Source organism: Notechis scutatus, chromosome 13, assembly GCF_049901735.1.
Source record: "Notechis scutatus isolate UNSWTSFEM ecotype Mainland chromosome 13, rNotScu1.2, whole genome shotgun sequence".
Classification (NCBI taxonomy): Eukaryota; Metazoa; Chordata; class Lepidosauria; order Squamata; family Elapidae; genus Notechis; species Notechis scutatus.
Genome location: NC_142021.1, coordinates 3,788,473 through 3,802,821, shown reverse-complemented (window position 1 = coordinate 3,802,821; position 14,349 = coordinate 3,788,473). Strand labels below are relative to the sequence as shown.

The following is a 14,349-nucleotide window of genomic DNA, read 5'->3' as shown; positions in this document are numbered from 1 at the left end:
CACCAGGACTTAGGCATGAAAGCCAGCTGGTGACTTTGGGCCAATCACCAGGAGACTGTGAGTTCTAGTCCCACCTTAGGCATGAAAGCTTACTGAGTACATTTGGACCACCAGTCCCTCTCTCTCAGCCCAACCCACCTCACAGGGTTGTTGTAATGGGTAAAACAGGAGGAAGAAGGAGTATTAGATACGTTCACCGCCTTGAGTTATTTGTAAAAATAATCAAGGCGGGATATAAAATAAATAAATAAAATAACACATTCCTTCATTTTTTTAAGACCCAGATTGTAGAATAAAGTTTGAGTAAGGCATACGAACAATGCAAAAAGTTACTGAGGATGATAGGGTTCCTTTTGAGCCACTTTTGCAATTTGTAGCTTTTGGGTGGGGTTGAACAATTCTGTGGAGTGTATAAATACTTCTGACTTCGTTTTCACATGGAGCTAAGTTTTTAATATGGTTACAGTTGTATGAACCCAGCTTGCTTCTGATAAGATGTAGTAGAAAATTGTTCTGAAGATCGGAAAAGCCTCTTTTTCTTTTTTTTCTTTTAATTACTTATCCTTGTAATGGTTTTCAGCGGCGCGATGGGGCAAGCCATTTTAATTTCAGAAAGAGGGTTTTATTGATTCCTGCTTCACCCTCTTTATGCCTTATAGAGATGTTAAGCCAGAGAATATCCTGCTTGACAGAACAGGACACATCAAGTTGGTGGATTTTGGGTCTGCTGCCAAAATGACGGTGGATAAAACGGTAATAAACATTTATTTATTTTTGAAATGGGGAAATTAAAGATCGACATTTCATCTTGGATAGTGCCCTCCACTGCAATTGTATCACAGAGTTACACAGATGACGGGTGACGATCTCGGAAAAGCAATGGGGGCCAAATTAAATTGGCCTGAAAGCCAAATTCTTGAAATGAGCGTCTGCCTGATACTCTGATTAAGCCATGGCTATGGTCAAACCCTGTATTGTTTGTGCAGTGACTCTTAACACGATGCTGAGCCACAGCCCCTGGCTACTCAACCAGCATTGTCAAGGATTACAGAACGTTTGTCAGGCCTAAAACCAAGAATGACACATAGTGATTCTTCCAAGCTCCTTACGGTTTCATTCTTACAGATAAAAAAACTTGCCAGATTGAGGAGGGACGCTCTTCGCCCCCTTTCTCACACATAATATCCAGGCTGAGTTGCCTCTTCCTCCTCTGGAATCTTCTCTCTTGCGGATCCACCTCCTTAATAAATTCCATCACATCGTGTGTGGATTTCAGCTCCCAGAATTCTTCAGCCACCACGTGTGGACTTCAACTCCCAGGACTCCTCAGTCACCACGTGTCAGGCTCTCAAGAATGACACGTGGTGATTCGTTCAAGCTGAGGGGTGTTTTGTTTTTTTATTGCATCACACCAACAGACAAAACCATGCCAGGTGGAGGACTGCCATCTGCATCTACAATATATTCTGGGAACTCTTGAGGAGGAACTGTCCTCACCCTCTTTCTCTCACACCCGATATTTGAGTTGTGTCTTAGGATGCCAACCCCCTTCCTCCTGGGGATCCACCTTCTCTATGGCACTCCATCACATCTTAAAGTTATAGTCGGGTAGCATCCGACATATCTTCTTTTAATGACCCCTTTATCACTTTTGGGCAACTGAATGGAACAGAGTGTTTACTGGCCGGATGCCCTCCTGTTGCCAATACGGAGTTTTATTTTCAGCAGATATATTCTCATTGTGCCCAGAGAGAGAAATATCTGGCTCTACTTAGCATCCGACATATATAGGTTGGGAATTTCTTGGTTCAATGCAATACAAATGAGCCTTCTTTACTCTTCCTTTCTCTTATTAGTATTTTTTTTTTTTTTTTGGTATTTGTTTTTTTCAATTATCCTCATTCCTGAAGGGAACATCTGGATGACACCGATCATGGGTAGCTATGTCCTGGTCTTTTGAGTTTAACCATGTGCATTCTAATTTTGGAGGAAAAACATTACATGAGTAATTGAAGAAGCTGAGGTTATGGCCGATAAATAATGGTGGGTTTGATTATGCTTAGAACTGCTTGTCTCTTATTGTGGTAAGAAAAGCCTCTTGATTAAATAAATTGAATGGGTAGAATTTTACACATTAAATGAGTCCTGGCTAAAAGCCGTAGTTTTCCTTGTCTACTGACCTCGAGTAATTTTTTTTAAACAATGCAAAATTATAATTAAAAAACTACTTGGCCTCCTTTGCATTTCCTTCAGCCAGCTGGGATTTTGTTTAAACTTTAACTAACACCAAATACACGATGGAAGAGAAAATGAGTTTTTAAACTGTGTTCCAAAGAAACTTGGGAGGTTCTTAAAATGATAACTTTGCAAGCAAGCAAGCTAGCTAGGTAGCTAGATTCATACATACATACATACATACATACATACATACATACATACATACATACATAAATATAAAGATATTTATATGCATATATATTTACAGAGATAGATATAGATAGATAGATAATGATAGAGATTGATAGAGATATAGAGAGATAGGGATTGGTAGATATAGATAGATAAATATAAAGATATTTATATACATATATATTTACAGAGATAGATATAGATAGATAGATGTTGATAGAGATTGATAGAGAAAGAGATTGAAAGGGATAGATAGATATAGGTAGATAAATATAAAGATAGATATTTATATACATATTACAGAGATAGATATAGATAGAAAGAGATTGATAGAGATTGATAGAGATAGGTAGGGATTGATAGATAGAGATAGATAAATATAGATATTTATCTACACATATATTTACAGAGATAGAGATAGATAGATATTGATAGAGATATAGAAAGATTGATAGACATTGATAGAGATAGATAGATATCAATTTAATTTAAAGCTAATTGAAACTAAGTGGATTAGTTAATACCAAACTCCCTTTACAGGTGCAATCCTTTTTTTTTACCCTGAAAAATGTAATCTGATGCAACTTCTTAGGGCCTTCAAGCAACGTCTCCTAGACCTTTAGCCCCAGTTTACCATGATCTGCCAACCCAGGAATGGCTTCTTCTTCTTCTTTTTTCTTGCAGCCGGCAGAGAGAATTCCCTCAGGCTCTGCAGTGCGTCAGAATTGGAAGACGAGATCTGGTTCGCTGCACATTTGCCCTCTGAATGCAAAGCATTGCACAGCCTTACTATTTACCCAGGCTATAGGCATAACCTTTCACGATGGTTAATTCCCGGGGAGGTCAGGGCCCCCCCAATCTGTGGGCCGTAGCCCACACTTACCAGGTCGTAGCCCAATTCGTGGGAATGTGGAAACAACTAATATTCTGCTCTCATTCATGATCATAAGAATTTAGAATTCTTTATTGGCCACGCAAGGCCACACAATTCTTTATTGGGATTGGACACACAAGGAATTTGTCTCTGGTGCAGAAGCTCTCGGTGTACCCACAACAACAGTGATAGATCATCATCATCATCAGTCATTGTAAAAATACATTGGGGATTACCTTTATTTAGAACGATCTGGGGATTAACAGATTAACAAGAGTTGGAAGGGACCTTGTAGGTCATCTAGTCCAACCCCCCGCCCAAGCGGGAAACCCTACACCGTTTCTGACAAATGGCAGTCCAGGCTCTTCTTGAAAGTCTCCAGGGATGAAGCTCCCACAACTTCCGAGGGCAACTTCTGTTCCATGGATTGATTGTTCTCAGTGTCAGAAAATTCCTCCTTATTTCTAAGTTGAATCTCTCCTTGTTCAGTTTCCTTCCATTGTTCCTTCTCTGGCCTTCAGGTGCCTTGGAGATTAGCTTGATCCCTTCCTCCTCTCTGTGGCAGCCCCTCAAATATTGGAAGGCTGCTCTCCTGCCTCCCCTTAGTCCTTCTCTTCACTAGACTAGCCAGGCCCAGTTCCTGCAACCGTTCTTCATACGCTTTAGCCTCCAGTCCCCTCATCATCCTGGTTGCTCTTCTCTGCCCTCTTTCTAGAGTCTCAACATCTTTTTATAGTGTGGTGACCAAAACTGAATGCAGGACTCTAGGTGTGGCCTTATTAAGGCTTTATATTAACTTCTCCTTAGTTCCTCTGGTGAGTAATGTGTTTAATGGAACATTATGCTGAGCATATACAAACGCATGTGGTCTTAGCCTGTTCACTCCGGCTCTCGGGAGTAATATGAAATGATCAGGGATCCCTTCTGTTCTAAGGTGGATGCCAAGGTGCCCCCTGGCCCTCCTGACTACATGGCCCCGGAAGTCCTCAGTGCTTTGAATCACAGCAAAGCTTCCTATGGACCAGAATGTGACTGGTGGTCTGTAGGGGTGGTTGCTTATGAAATGATCTACAGGAAATCGCCGTTTGCTGAAGGGACCTCAACTAAAACGTCCAACAACATCATGAATTTTCAGGTAACAACGGAGCGTCTCTTAGTGTTCTGACCCAGCTCTCCAAACAGGACAAACCCTCTAAAGTTAACTCAAAAGATTCCTTTATTAGGAGAGCCAGCTGCCCCGGCACAAAAGTTTCTGACTGCAGGCTAACAAGTCCATCTGTCCGGCAAGGAGATGGATAGTTTTCTGTCATATCTATTCATCCCCGCCCTCTGCCTTTTATCCCCAGAGCTAGGGTGGGGCTTCTCCAACAGCGGTGGCTCTTCCATCCCAAGGACCAGCCCATAGATTTCCGCTGCTCTCCTCTCCTCTGCCTTCTGCGCATCTGTGCATCAGGGTTTCCTGCCTAGGCAGGGGGTTGGACTACAAGACCTCCAAGGTCCGTTCCAACTCCGTTGTTCTAATCTAATCTAATCTAATTTTTTTCTAAACTTTCCTATTCTATTCTATTCTATTCTATTCTTTTCTCCTTTCTTCCTTCTCTTCTCTCTTCTCCATTCTATTCTATTCTATTCTCCTTTCTTCCTTCTCTTCTCTTCTCTTCTCTTCTCTTCTCTATTCTATTCTTTCTATTCTATTCTATTCTATTCTATTCTATTCTATTCTATTTATTCTATTCTATTCTTCTTTTCTCCTCCTTTCTTCCTTCTCTTCTCTTTTCTCCATTTTATTCTATTCTATTCTCCTTTCTTCCTTCCTTCTCTTTTCTTCTATTCTATTCTATTCTATTCTATTCTATTCTATTCTATTCTATTCTATTCTATTCTATTCTATTCTATTCTGAAGAAAGAGAGGGTGCTTTTTTGGACTATTTTTATTTGCTTTGAATTTGGCAAGCTTTGAGAATTTTTCCTCTCTTACCCATCGAGTGAGATTTTTTAAATTTTTTCTTCCGTTTCAAATGCAGAGGTTCCTAAAATTCCCGGAGGACGTCAAGGTTAGCCACGAATGTCTTGACCTGCTGCAGAGTTTACTGTGTGGGCTGAAAGAACGATTGGACTACAAAGGCCTGTGCTGCCACCCGTTCTTTGCCAATGTCGACTGGGATGCCATCCACAACGGTGAGTGACAGCCCACGCCTGTTATGCAAGCCCTTGATCTGTGGGGTCCGGTGGTCCAGGAACATGGTTTCAAAGCATTTGTGTTGAAGCTGGGACAAACCTCCTTTGGCTTGGAGGTAAAGGTTTGTCTATCCCTCGAGTGTGACTCTAGGGCATTGGTGCTCCTCTATGTTTTTTGGCCAAAGGAGCCAGCATTGTCCGAAGACAATTTCCGTGGTTATGTGTCCAGCGTGGCTATACACCAAAGACCCACAGAGTGCTGTTACCTTCCCACAGGAGTGGTACTTATGTTCTGACCCAGTTTCCCAAACCCCCTGAAGTTAACTCAAAGATTCCTTTATTAGGAGTGCCGGCAGCCCCGGCACAAAAGTTTCTCTCTCACCGCAGGCTAACAAGTCTGTCCGGCAAGGAGATGAATAGTTGCCTGCCACATCTATTCGTCTCCGCCCCCTGACTTTTATTCCCAGAGCTAGGGTGGGGCTTCGCTAGCAGCGGTGGCTCTTCCATCCGAAGGTCCGGCCCATAGATTTCCACTGCTCTCCTCTCCTCTCCTCTCTGCCTTCTGTGCATCTGCAGTCAGGCACTGGACCCAGCTGTTCCTCCTCTTCCTCAGCAGCCACCTCCAGACCTGGAGGCTGTTGACTCTCCATCGGAGGGCTGACGGATGGCCCAGGCTCCGCCTCTTTCTGACAGCTCCATTCCCTCTTCCCCCTCGGAGCTCCCAGGTTGCCTGGATGCTGACCCTTGACTCCCACACTTCCTCCTCCTCCTCCTCTGATTTGGCTGTGGGAGGGGCCAGCGGCCGACAAGCCACAACAACCTATTTATCTACTCGCAGTTGCATGCTTTCAAGCTGCTAGGTGGGCAGGCGTTGGAGCGAGAAACAGGAGCTCGCCCATTACATGCTGCTCGGGTCTCAAACTGAGGTCTCTAAATGCCGTTGCCTCAAGAGAGGCAACGAAAAAGGAATTTGCCCTGATCAAGACGACCTTCCGCAAAGTCGGGGCAAAACGGCGATTGATTAAAAACAAAACTTCACGTTTCGCTGATCCATTTCAAGCTGGATTTTGTCTTTAGGTGGGGTTCACTCTGACCACTGTTTAATGAAAGATTTAAGCCTGGAAGGATAAATTTGCATTTTCCTGTTCCAGATCATTTGATCTGCATCACTTTATGTAGGGGTTATTTGTTGCGTTCCTTCGATTCAGAAGGAGAGGGTGTTTCCAGCATTGTTGGTTAACGAAGTTTCTGCTAAAGCCTCTTCCTACTGTATATAAAAATGAGAAAATGTAGTTCGTGGATGTAAATCTCTGTAAATCACGAAAACCGTAATTTTCATTCCCTGTCTCCCCCTACTACAAATTGTGAGAATAAACTATAAATGAATTACTATGTAACATACACAACTTCCTTTCCTTTCCTTTCCTTTCCTTTCCTTTCCTTTCCCTTCCCTTCCCTTCCCTTCCCTTCCCTTCCCTTTCCTTTCCTTTCCTTTTTCCTTCCCTTCCCTTTCTTTTCCTTCTTCCTTCTGTTCTCCCTTCCCTTCTTTCGTTTCCTTTCTTTTCCTCCTTCCTTCTGTTCTCCCTTCCCTTCCTTTCGTTTCCTTCCCTTCCCCTTCTCTCCTTCCCCTCTCTCCCTTCCTTCCTTCCCTTACTTTCCCTCCCCTTCTTCCCTCTCCTTCCTTCCTTCCTTCCTTCCTTCCTTCCCCTTCCCTTCCCTTCCCTTCCCCTTCCTCCTTTCATCTTTTCCTTTCCTCTCTTTCTTCTTCCCTTCCCATCTCTTCCCTTCTCTTCCCCTTCCCTCTTTCTCTTTTCCTTCCTCTTCCCTCCCCTTCCTCTCTGTTCCTTCTTTCCTTCCTTCCCTCCCTCCTTTCTCTTCCCCTTTCCATCCCCTCTTTCTCTCTCCCTTCCTTCTTCCCCTCTTTCTCTGTTCCTTCCTTCTTCCTTTCCCTCCCCCTCTCTCTCCTTTCCTCTTTCCCTCCCTCCCTCCCTCCTTTCCTTCCCTCCCTGCAATATCTTCAAAGCGCCTGGGCCGCCAAGGGTTAAAAACAACAACAACCCCCCACCCCAACCTCCCTCCTCTCCAAAAGGCTCTGGCATCCTGGCAAGCCCCAGCCGGTGGGTGACTCATCCTTCCGTGTCCCTGTCCTGTGATGCTTCCCTGCCTGGCGCCTGGGCAGAGGAGGGTTAACCCTCGGAGCATGCACAGAGTGGCGGCGAGCAGGCAGCCTGCACTGCAGGAGCGCTCCTAATGCCATGCCGGCTGGCTGGCCTCCTTCGCTGCCCTCCCCTCTCCGCCTCGGCAGCGGTTCAGCTCCGAGAGCTCTCTATGGAGCCATGGTAACGGCGGCAGCAGCAGCACACGCCACATCCACCCAGCTTCTGGCAGGGAGCAACTTGGAGAAGCCGGGAGAGGAGAGCCGGTGGATTTGCTGCACGATCCCGGCGACTTCTTCCAGGGGGATCTAAAGGCAGGCTGGGAGAAGCAGAGACCCAGGTGTGCAGCCCCCCTATCAGGGGAAGCTCCCTCTCGCATCCCTTGCGAGCCGCGGCCGGCGACGAGGCTCAAACTTCTCTCCCTTCATCCTTTCCGCCTCCTTGCAATTCCTTGCAATTAAAGCCCGGCGCCCACGAAGCCGCCCGGCAGAGAATCAAAAGGTGCCCGGCTGGGAACGGAGAAGGCGGGGGGGAGGCATTTTTGGAGGGAAGGTGGGACTGCAGTGGAGCCACCCAACCCTTTGGGGAAGAGGGCTGAGCAAAGCCAGAAGGCAGATAGATTTGGTGGAGGTTCCTCCTGACCTTAGCGGTGGAGCAGCGAGCGGCCAGCTGCAAGGCTGCTCCTCTCAAGGTTAACCTTAGGGGTGGGATGCCACCGGTCCCCCCTGGCATGCCAACCCAAGATGCTCATTGGCGCTGTCCAAGGTTGGCTTTTTTGCTGCTTTTTCTGCATCCTCTCAGCCCAAATGTGGTTTGTTTGTTTTTTTTAATCCCAGAGATTTAAAAAACAACAACAACAACACAACACTGGAGAAAGTCGAGCCTGGCTTGTTCTTAAGAGTGGCCTCTTTTCCTTCTGGCCGGCTGGCTTTTTTTGGGAGGGGGGCACCGATTTGTTGGCCAGCTTGCAAAAGGGGGAGCTTCTTCCCTGCCCAAAAACGGTGGCCATGTTGGCAAGGGGAGGGTTAATTTTCTTGTTGCTGCCAAGCTGGAGTTGGAGAGAGCAGGGTAGCTCAGTCGCTCAGCCCGCGGGTGTTAGCGGGGGCCGCCCGCCGCAGTGCCTTTGCCAGTTGGGAGATGCTGACATGAGAGCCCCTCGCCTCCCCAAACGGCAGCTCATCCTTTCCCCTTTCTTTCCTCCCCCCACCCCTCCGGGGCGCCTCCTGGAAACCCCTGCCCAGCTCACCCTCCTTTCGTGCCGGCCGTCCAGACTGAGGATGATACCTCTAATTTTGATGCCTGGGAGACGGACGCCGGGATCGCCGCTTCGCCTCTCAGCCAGCTGAGCCCCGCAGCTTCCCCCGGAGGAGGAGGAGGAGAAGCGTTGCCGTTCGTGGGGTTCTCCTTCATCAAGGCGCTCGCCGTCCTCCGGTCAGAGTAAGTACCACCACCACCACCACCACCGTAAAGGGCTCGGAAAGGATGAGTAACGGAAGAGGTGATGGGGTGTTCTCCGGGTAGTTGGGAGGAGGCAGAAATCCAGGGTTGGGGGAGAGCTCTCTCCTCTTCTGCTGGGGGAGGTCGGATTTCCAGGGTCTTTGATTTCCCTACAAAACTAGGATGGGTCTTACTTGGCCTCCCTCGTTCCCCAGGATCTGGGTGCAATGCAGGGGGTGGGGGGCTCTTTGGTTGGAGATGAAAACTCCTGAAATCCAATCTGGTCCCTTCCGCCCCAAATCCGTTGAGCCTGCAGGGGAAGAAAACGTTTTTGACTTCATCCTTTTGCAAAAAAAAAATGAATAAAATAAATCGGAAGGGAACTGGGTGCAGGTGTGCTGCTTCTGTTGAACTTGCTGTTTGTGGTGGGGGGTGTTATTTGCGAAGCCTGGTTAGGTCTGTCCAGGGGGGCACGGTGGAGGAGGCGATGAGGGGGTCCAGGGTGCCCCGGCAAAACGGGCGGGGAGGGGGTTGTACGGGGGCCGTTGGAAGGACTCATGGTCAAAGGAGGCATCGCAACTGCAGAGTCGCTGAATGCAGAGGGCCCTGGCGATTGGCTGGTGGTGGGGGAGATCTGAGGTCCTGGATCAACGGGAGCGAGGTGATCTCAGTCGAAAAGTAACCCTCTGAGGATGCCTCTGCTGTGGTTCCGTGGGCCCTGGACTCCGGGGTTGCTACTAGGAGAAGGAAAGTAGGAGCAAAAGCAAAAAAAAAAAAAGGCTCGGTGGAAGACGAGGAGAAGCTGTTTAAGACGCTAACAGATTGTCCCCCCCTGCATGGAGTGGTTTTATATATGTATTACAGTGTCTTCCTCCCCCTTTTTTTTTAAAAAAAGAGGAAGGCACCCCCCCCCCTTAACCATTCTTCGATTTGTCTAAATTGGGTTTCCAAGCTAGTGCATGAAGCTATCAGTCTGCAAAAAAAATTCAACCCTGGGTTTTCAGCAAAGACTTGTTTCTTTTTTTAAAAAAAATCAGCTTCCTATTTTATTTTATTTTATTTTTTCTTTTTGGTATAACATTTTATATATGTGTGTGTGTGTGTGTGTGTGTGTGTATATATGTGTATATATGTGTATATGTGTATATATGTATATGTATATATGTGTATATATGTATATGTATATGTGTATATGTATGTATATGTATGTATGTATATGTATGTATATGTGTGTGTGTGTGTGTGTGTGTGTGTGTGTGTGTGTGTGTGTATATATATATATATATATATATATATATATATATATATATATATATATATATATATATATATATATATATATGTAATACACATGAACAGGGTGGCATCAGCTTCCTATTTTCAATGGGCTTCGGCATATAGGCAGCCCCATCGTGGGGTAGTTTGTCTGGCAACCTGGGGGGTTTCCTGTGATTTCCCCCTCTGTGTGTGTGTGGAGGATGAGGTTTCTTTTTCCTTTTTTAAAAAAAAATGAACCTAAATTTGGTTTCTCTCCTGGCACCGGTGATGTCCCCTTGTTATGAGTCAGAAGAACCTGAAATAGGCCAGCAATTAAACGGGAGCTTCTTCCCTGCCTTTCGTAGCCTCCTACTCAGAGGGTGCTGCTTTCTGGGCTGGGGGGAGGAAAGCCAGGGCTACCAATCAGGAATCTGAAGGTGGTACCTTTGCACCAAAAAAGCTGCTTTCTGCTCAGTTTTACAGGGGCGGATTTTTTTTTGTGGGAGGGGGGGGGTTGGGAGACGGTTGGGGCGGGGAGAGTTAAAGTCTTAAAAAGTCTCCACCAAACCTTTGGGTGATCTGTGCAAGCAGCGAGGTGAAGGGTCTCTCCTTCGATGGTGAGCATCTTGAGTTGATCGATATATATATATATATTTTGGCCGTGGCTTCTGACCAAGGGAGGAAATCGGATGTAAAAAATGATGCAGTTCCTTCATAGAATGGAATGGAATGGAATGGAATGGAATGGAATGGAATGGAATTCTTTATTGGCCAAGTGGGATTGGACACACAAGGAATTTGTCTTTGGTGCAAATGCTCTCAGTATACATAAGTACACTGAGAGTATATGTACATAAATCAGGCTTATAGGGGTAGAATAATAATAGAATAGAATGGTAGAATAATAATAGATAGAATAGGATAGAATAGAATAGAGGAGAGGAGAAGAGAGGAGAAGAGAATAGGAGAACAGAAGAAAAGGGAAGGGAAGAAAAAAGAAAGGGAAGGGAAGAGAGAATAGAATAGGAGAAGAGAAGAGAAGAAGAGAAGAGAATAAAGGAAGGAAGGAAGGAAGGAAGGAAGGAAGGAAGGAAGGAAGGAAGGAAGGGAAAGGGAAGGGAAGGGAAGGAAGGAAGGAAGGAAGGAAGGGAAGGAAGGAAGGGGAAGGAAATAGAATAGAATAGAATAGAATAGAATAGAATAGAATAGAATAGAATTCTTTCTTGGCCAAGTGTGATTGGACACACAAGGAATTTGTCTTTGGTGCATAAGCTCTCAGTGTACATAAAGAAAAGATAAAATAGACTCTGAATACATTAAATGAAGCTGTTTGACAAGAGCCACCTGAGCAGGGAAATGTAACTGTGATCATCGGTTAATGGTGACTGCGGCATGGCCCAAGGAAGCTAATTTGCAAGCTTCCCTGTGGTTCGGCACCTTTGATTGGATTCTGGAGGTCAGTTCTTAAAAGTTTCTCGTTTTCTTCCAAAATATTCTTGATCAGAGGAAGATGTGAAAATTGGAAATAGGCTGTTTCAAGGTTCTTGAATTAAAAGCATGGCATCTCTTTTCTCTCTAGGAGATTTTAAAAGGACAATCTGGGTTTGGACATTACATTAAGCCATGCTTGCTTAATCATGGTTTACTGAGCGCATTCTGAACGGCAGGGGTTGCTCAACATGCCAGGCTATAAACCATGGCTTAGAAACCTGGTTATAAATATCTCCTGCTTTCAATGGAAGGTTAACACACCAACTCTATCATAGTTAATTGTATCGTGGCTTTCTAGATCACAGTTAATGGTTTCGCCCAAGATACAAGGTCATAAATAGTTTGTAACTTTTGCCTGTTCATTTAAGCAGAAAGGCATAAATAAAAATAACCATCATACAAAACGTCTCCCAGCTTCATTCAAATGTTAAGCTCTCTAGTGGCATATGTAAACAGTGTTTATTGAATAAGCCACATTTGGCTGATTTTGGGGGGTTGGGTTTGGTTTTATTTAATGAAAGCTTATTGAATAAACATGGGAATTCATTTGCACAGTACTCTAAGCTGTCAACTATGGTTTTTGAGCCCAATTATAGGGCTGTAAAAAAATCTCTCCCAAAATCACGTAGCGTGCGTGACGAAAAAGCTTTTTTGCACGAAAAGCTATTTGTAGCACGAAAAGCATTTGTAGCACGAAAAGCGATCTACTGAGAGATGACTATGATATGCCAGGTTGAGCCTTTCAATGTGTAAGCAAATAAATTGTTCTTGGATCCTAGTTTTGGGTAGAAAAACAAGGAAAATCAACAGGTGGCCCTTGAAGGGAGAATAATGCAAAGCTGAAGGGAGAATGACCAAGGCATAGCAATAGCCCTTAGACTTATGTACCGCTTTATAGTGCTTTTCAGCCCTCTCTAAGCAGTTTACAGAGTCAGCCTCTTGCCCCCAACAATCTGGGTCCTCATTTTACCCACCTCAGAAGGACGGAAGACCAAGGCAACCTTGAGATAGATAGATAGATGGATGGATGGATAGATGGATGGGTGATAGATGGAAGATAGATGGATGGATGGATAGATGGATAGACGGACGGGTGATAGGTAGATGGAAGATGAATGGATGGATGGATGGATGGGTGATAGAAAATGGATGATAAGTAGATGGAAGATAGAAGAGAGATAGATTGTTAGATAGATGGATGGATAGATAGAAGATTAATAGCTAAAAGATAGATGGATGGATGATAGGTAGGGAGGGAGGGAGGGAGAGAGAGAGAGAGAGAGAGAGAGAGAGAGCAATAGCCATTAGACTTATATACCACTTCACGGTCCTTTCCAGCCCCCTCTAAGCAGTTTACAGAGTCAGCCTCTTGCTCCCAACAATCTGGGTCCTCATTTTACCCACCTTGGAAGGAGGGAAGGCTGAGTCAACCTTGAGCCTGTATCTATCTGTCTGTCCATCCGTCCATCCAAAAAGTAATACTGCTTAGACTTATATTCTGCTTCTCAGTGGCTTTCCAGCTTTCCAGCTTTCTCTAAGTGGTTTACAGAGTCAGCCTAATCTCTCTCCCCCACTCCCAAACAATCTGGGACCATTTTTCAACTGGTACGACCTTTCCAGCATCCCCGCGGTCACATGATCAAAATTCAGATGCTTGGCACACTGGTTCATACTTAATGACTGTGGCAGTGTCTCTGGGGGACATGTGATTCCCCTTCGTTGCCACCTCCCGACTCCACGGGGAAGCCGGATTCACTTAACAACATTGGGAAGAAAAGTCGTAACATGGGGAAAACTCGCTTAACCCGTTTCTCACTTAGCAACATAAATTTGGGGCTCAATTGTTGTAAGTTGAGGATTACATATATATAATGCCTTATATATAATATATATAATATATAATTATGGATGGTTGTATGGATGGATGGTTGCACGGATGGATGGATGGATGGATGGATAGATGATAGATAGATAGATAGATAGATAGATAGATAGATAGATGATAAATAGATGCATGGATGGTTGCATGGATGCATGGATGGATGCATGGATAGTTGCATGGATAGTTGCATGGGTGGATAGGTAGATAGATAGATAGATAGATAGATAGATAGATAGATGATAGATAGATAGATAGATAGATAGATAGATAGATAGATAGATAGATAGATGATAGATAGATAGATAGATAGATAGATAGATAGATAGATAGATAGATAGATAGATAGATAGATAGATAGATGCATGGATGGTTGCATGGATGGATGGATGGATGGATGGATGGATAGATGCATGGATGGATGGATAGATGCATGGATGGATGGATGGATGGATGGATTGATTGATTGATTGGCTTATCCAAACAGAACTGGAAAGCAGGCTCAACTCTGGCTTTCCATACAGATAGTCCTTGATTTATGTTCGCAGTTGAGCGCAAATCTCCATCACTAAGCAAGACAGTTTTTAAGTGAAATTTCCCCCATATTTCTTGCCAGGCTTGTTAAGTGAATCACTGCAGTTGTTAAGCCTCCAGTCCCCCTCACCCTC

The 14,349-nt window shown here is 44.8% G+C and overlaps 1 protein-coding gene across 18 annotated transcripts in view; it reads left to right on the top strand.

Annotated features, from left to right (window-relative positions):
* The window catches only part of CIT (citron rho-interacting serine/threonine kinase), a 98,062-nt gene that overhangs the window by 11,168 nt on the left and 72,545 nt on the right, over window positions 1–14,349 (top strand). For 11 of the 18 annotated variants that reach the window (XM_087942729.1, XM_087942725.1, XM_087942730.1 and 8 more), the window contains 4 exons: window positions 660–753; window positions 4,218–4,418; window positions 5,308–5,461; window positions 8,859–9,054. In XM_087942729.1, the coding sequence (XP_087798855.1) occupies window positions 660–753; window positions 4,218–4,418; window positions 5,308–5,461; window positions 8,859–9,054 (645 nt within the window). Of the gene's footprint in view, window positions 1–659; window positions 754–4,217; window positions 4,419–5,307; window positions 5,462–7,581; window positions 7,958–8,858; window positions 9,055–14,349 lie in introns of those variants that run through there. The other 7 variants (XM_087942739.1, XM_087942738.1, XM_087942736.1 and 4 more) reach the window with 1 other exon arrangement.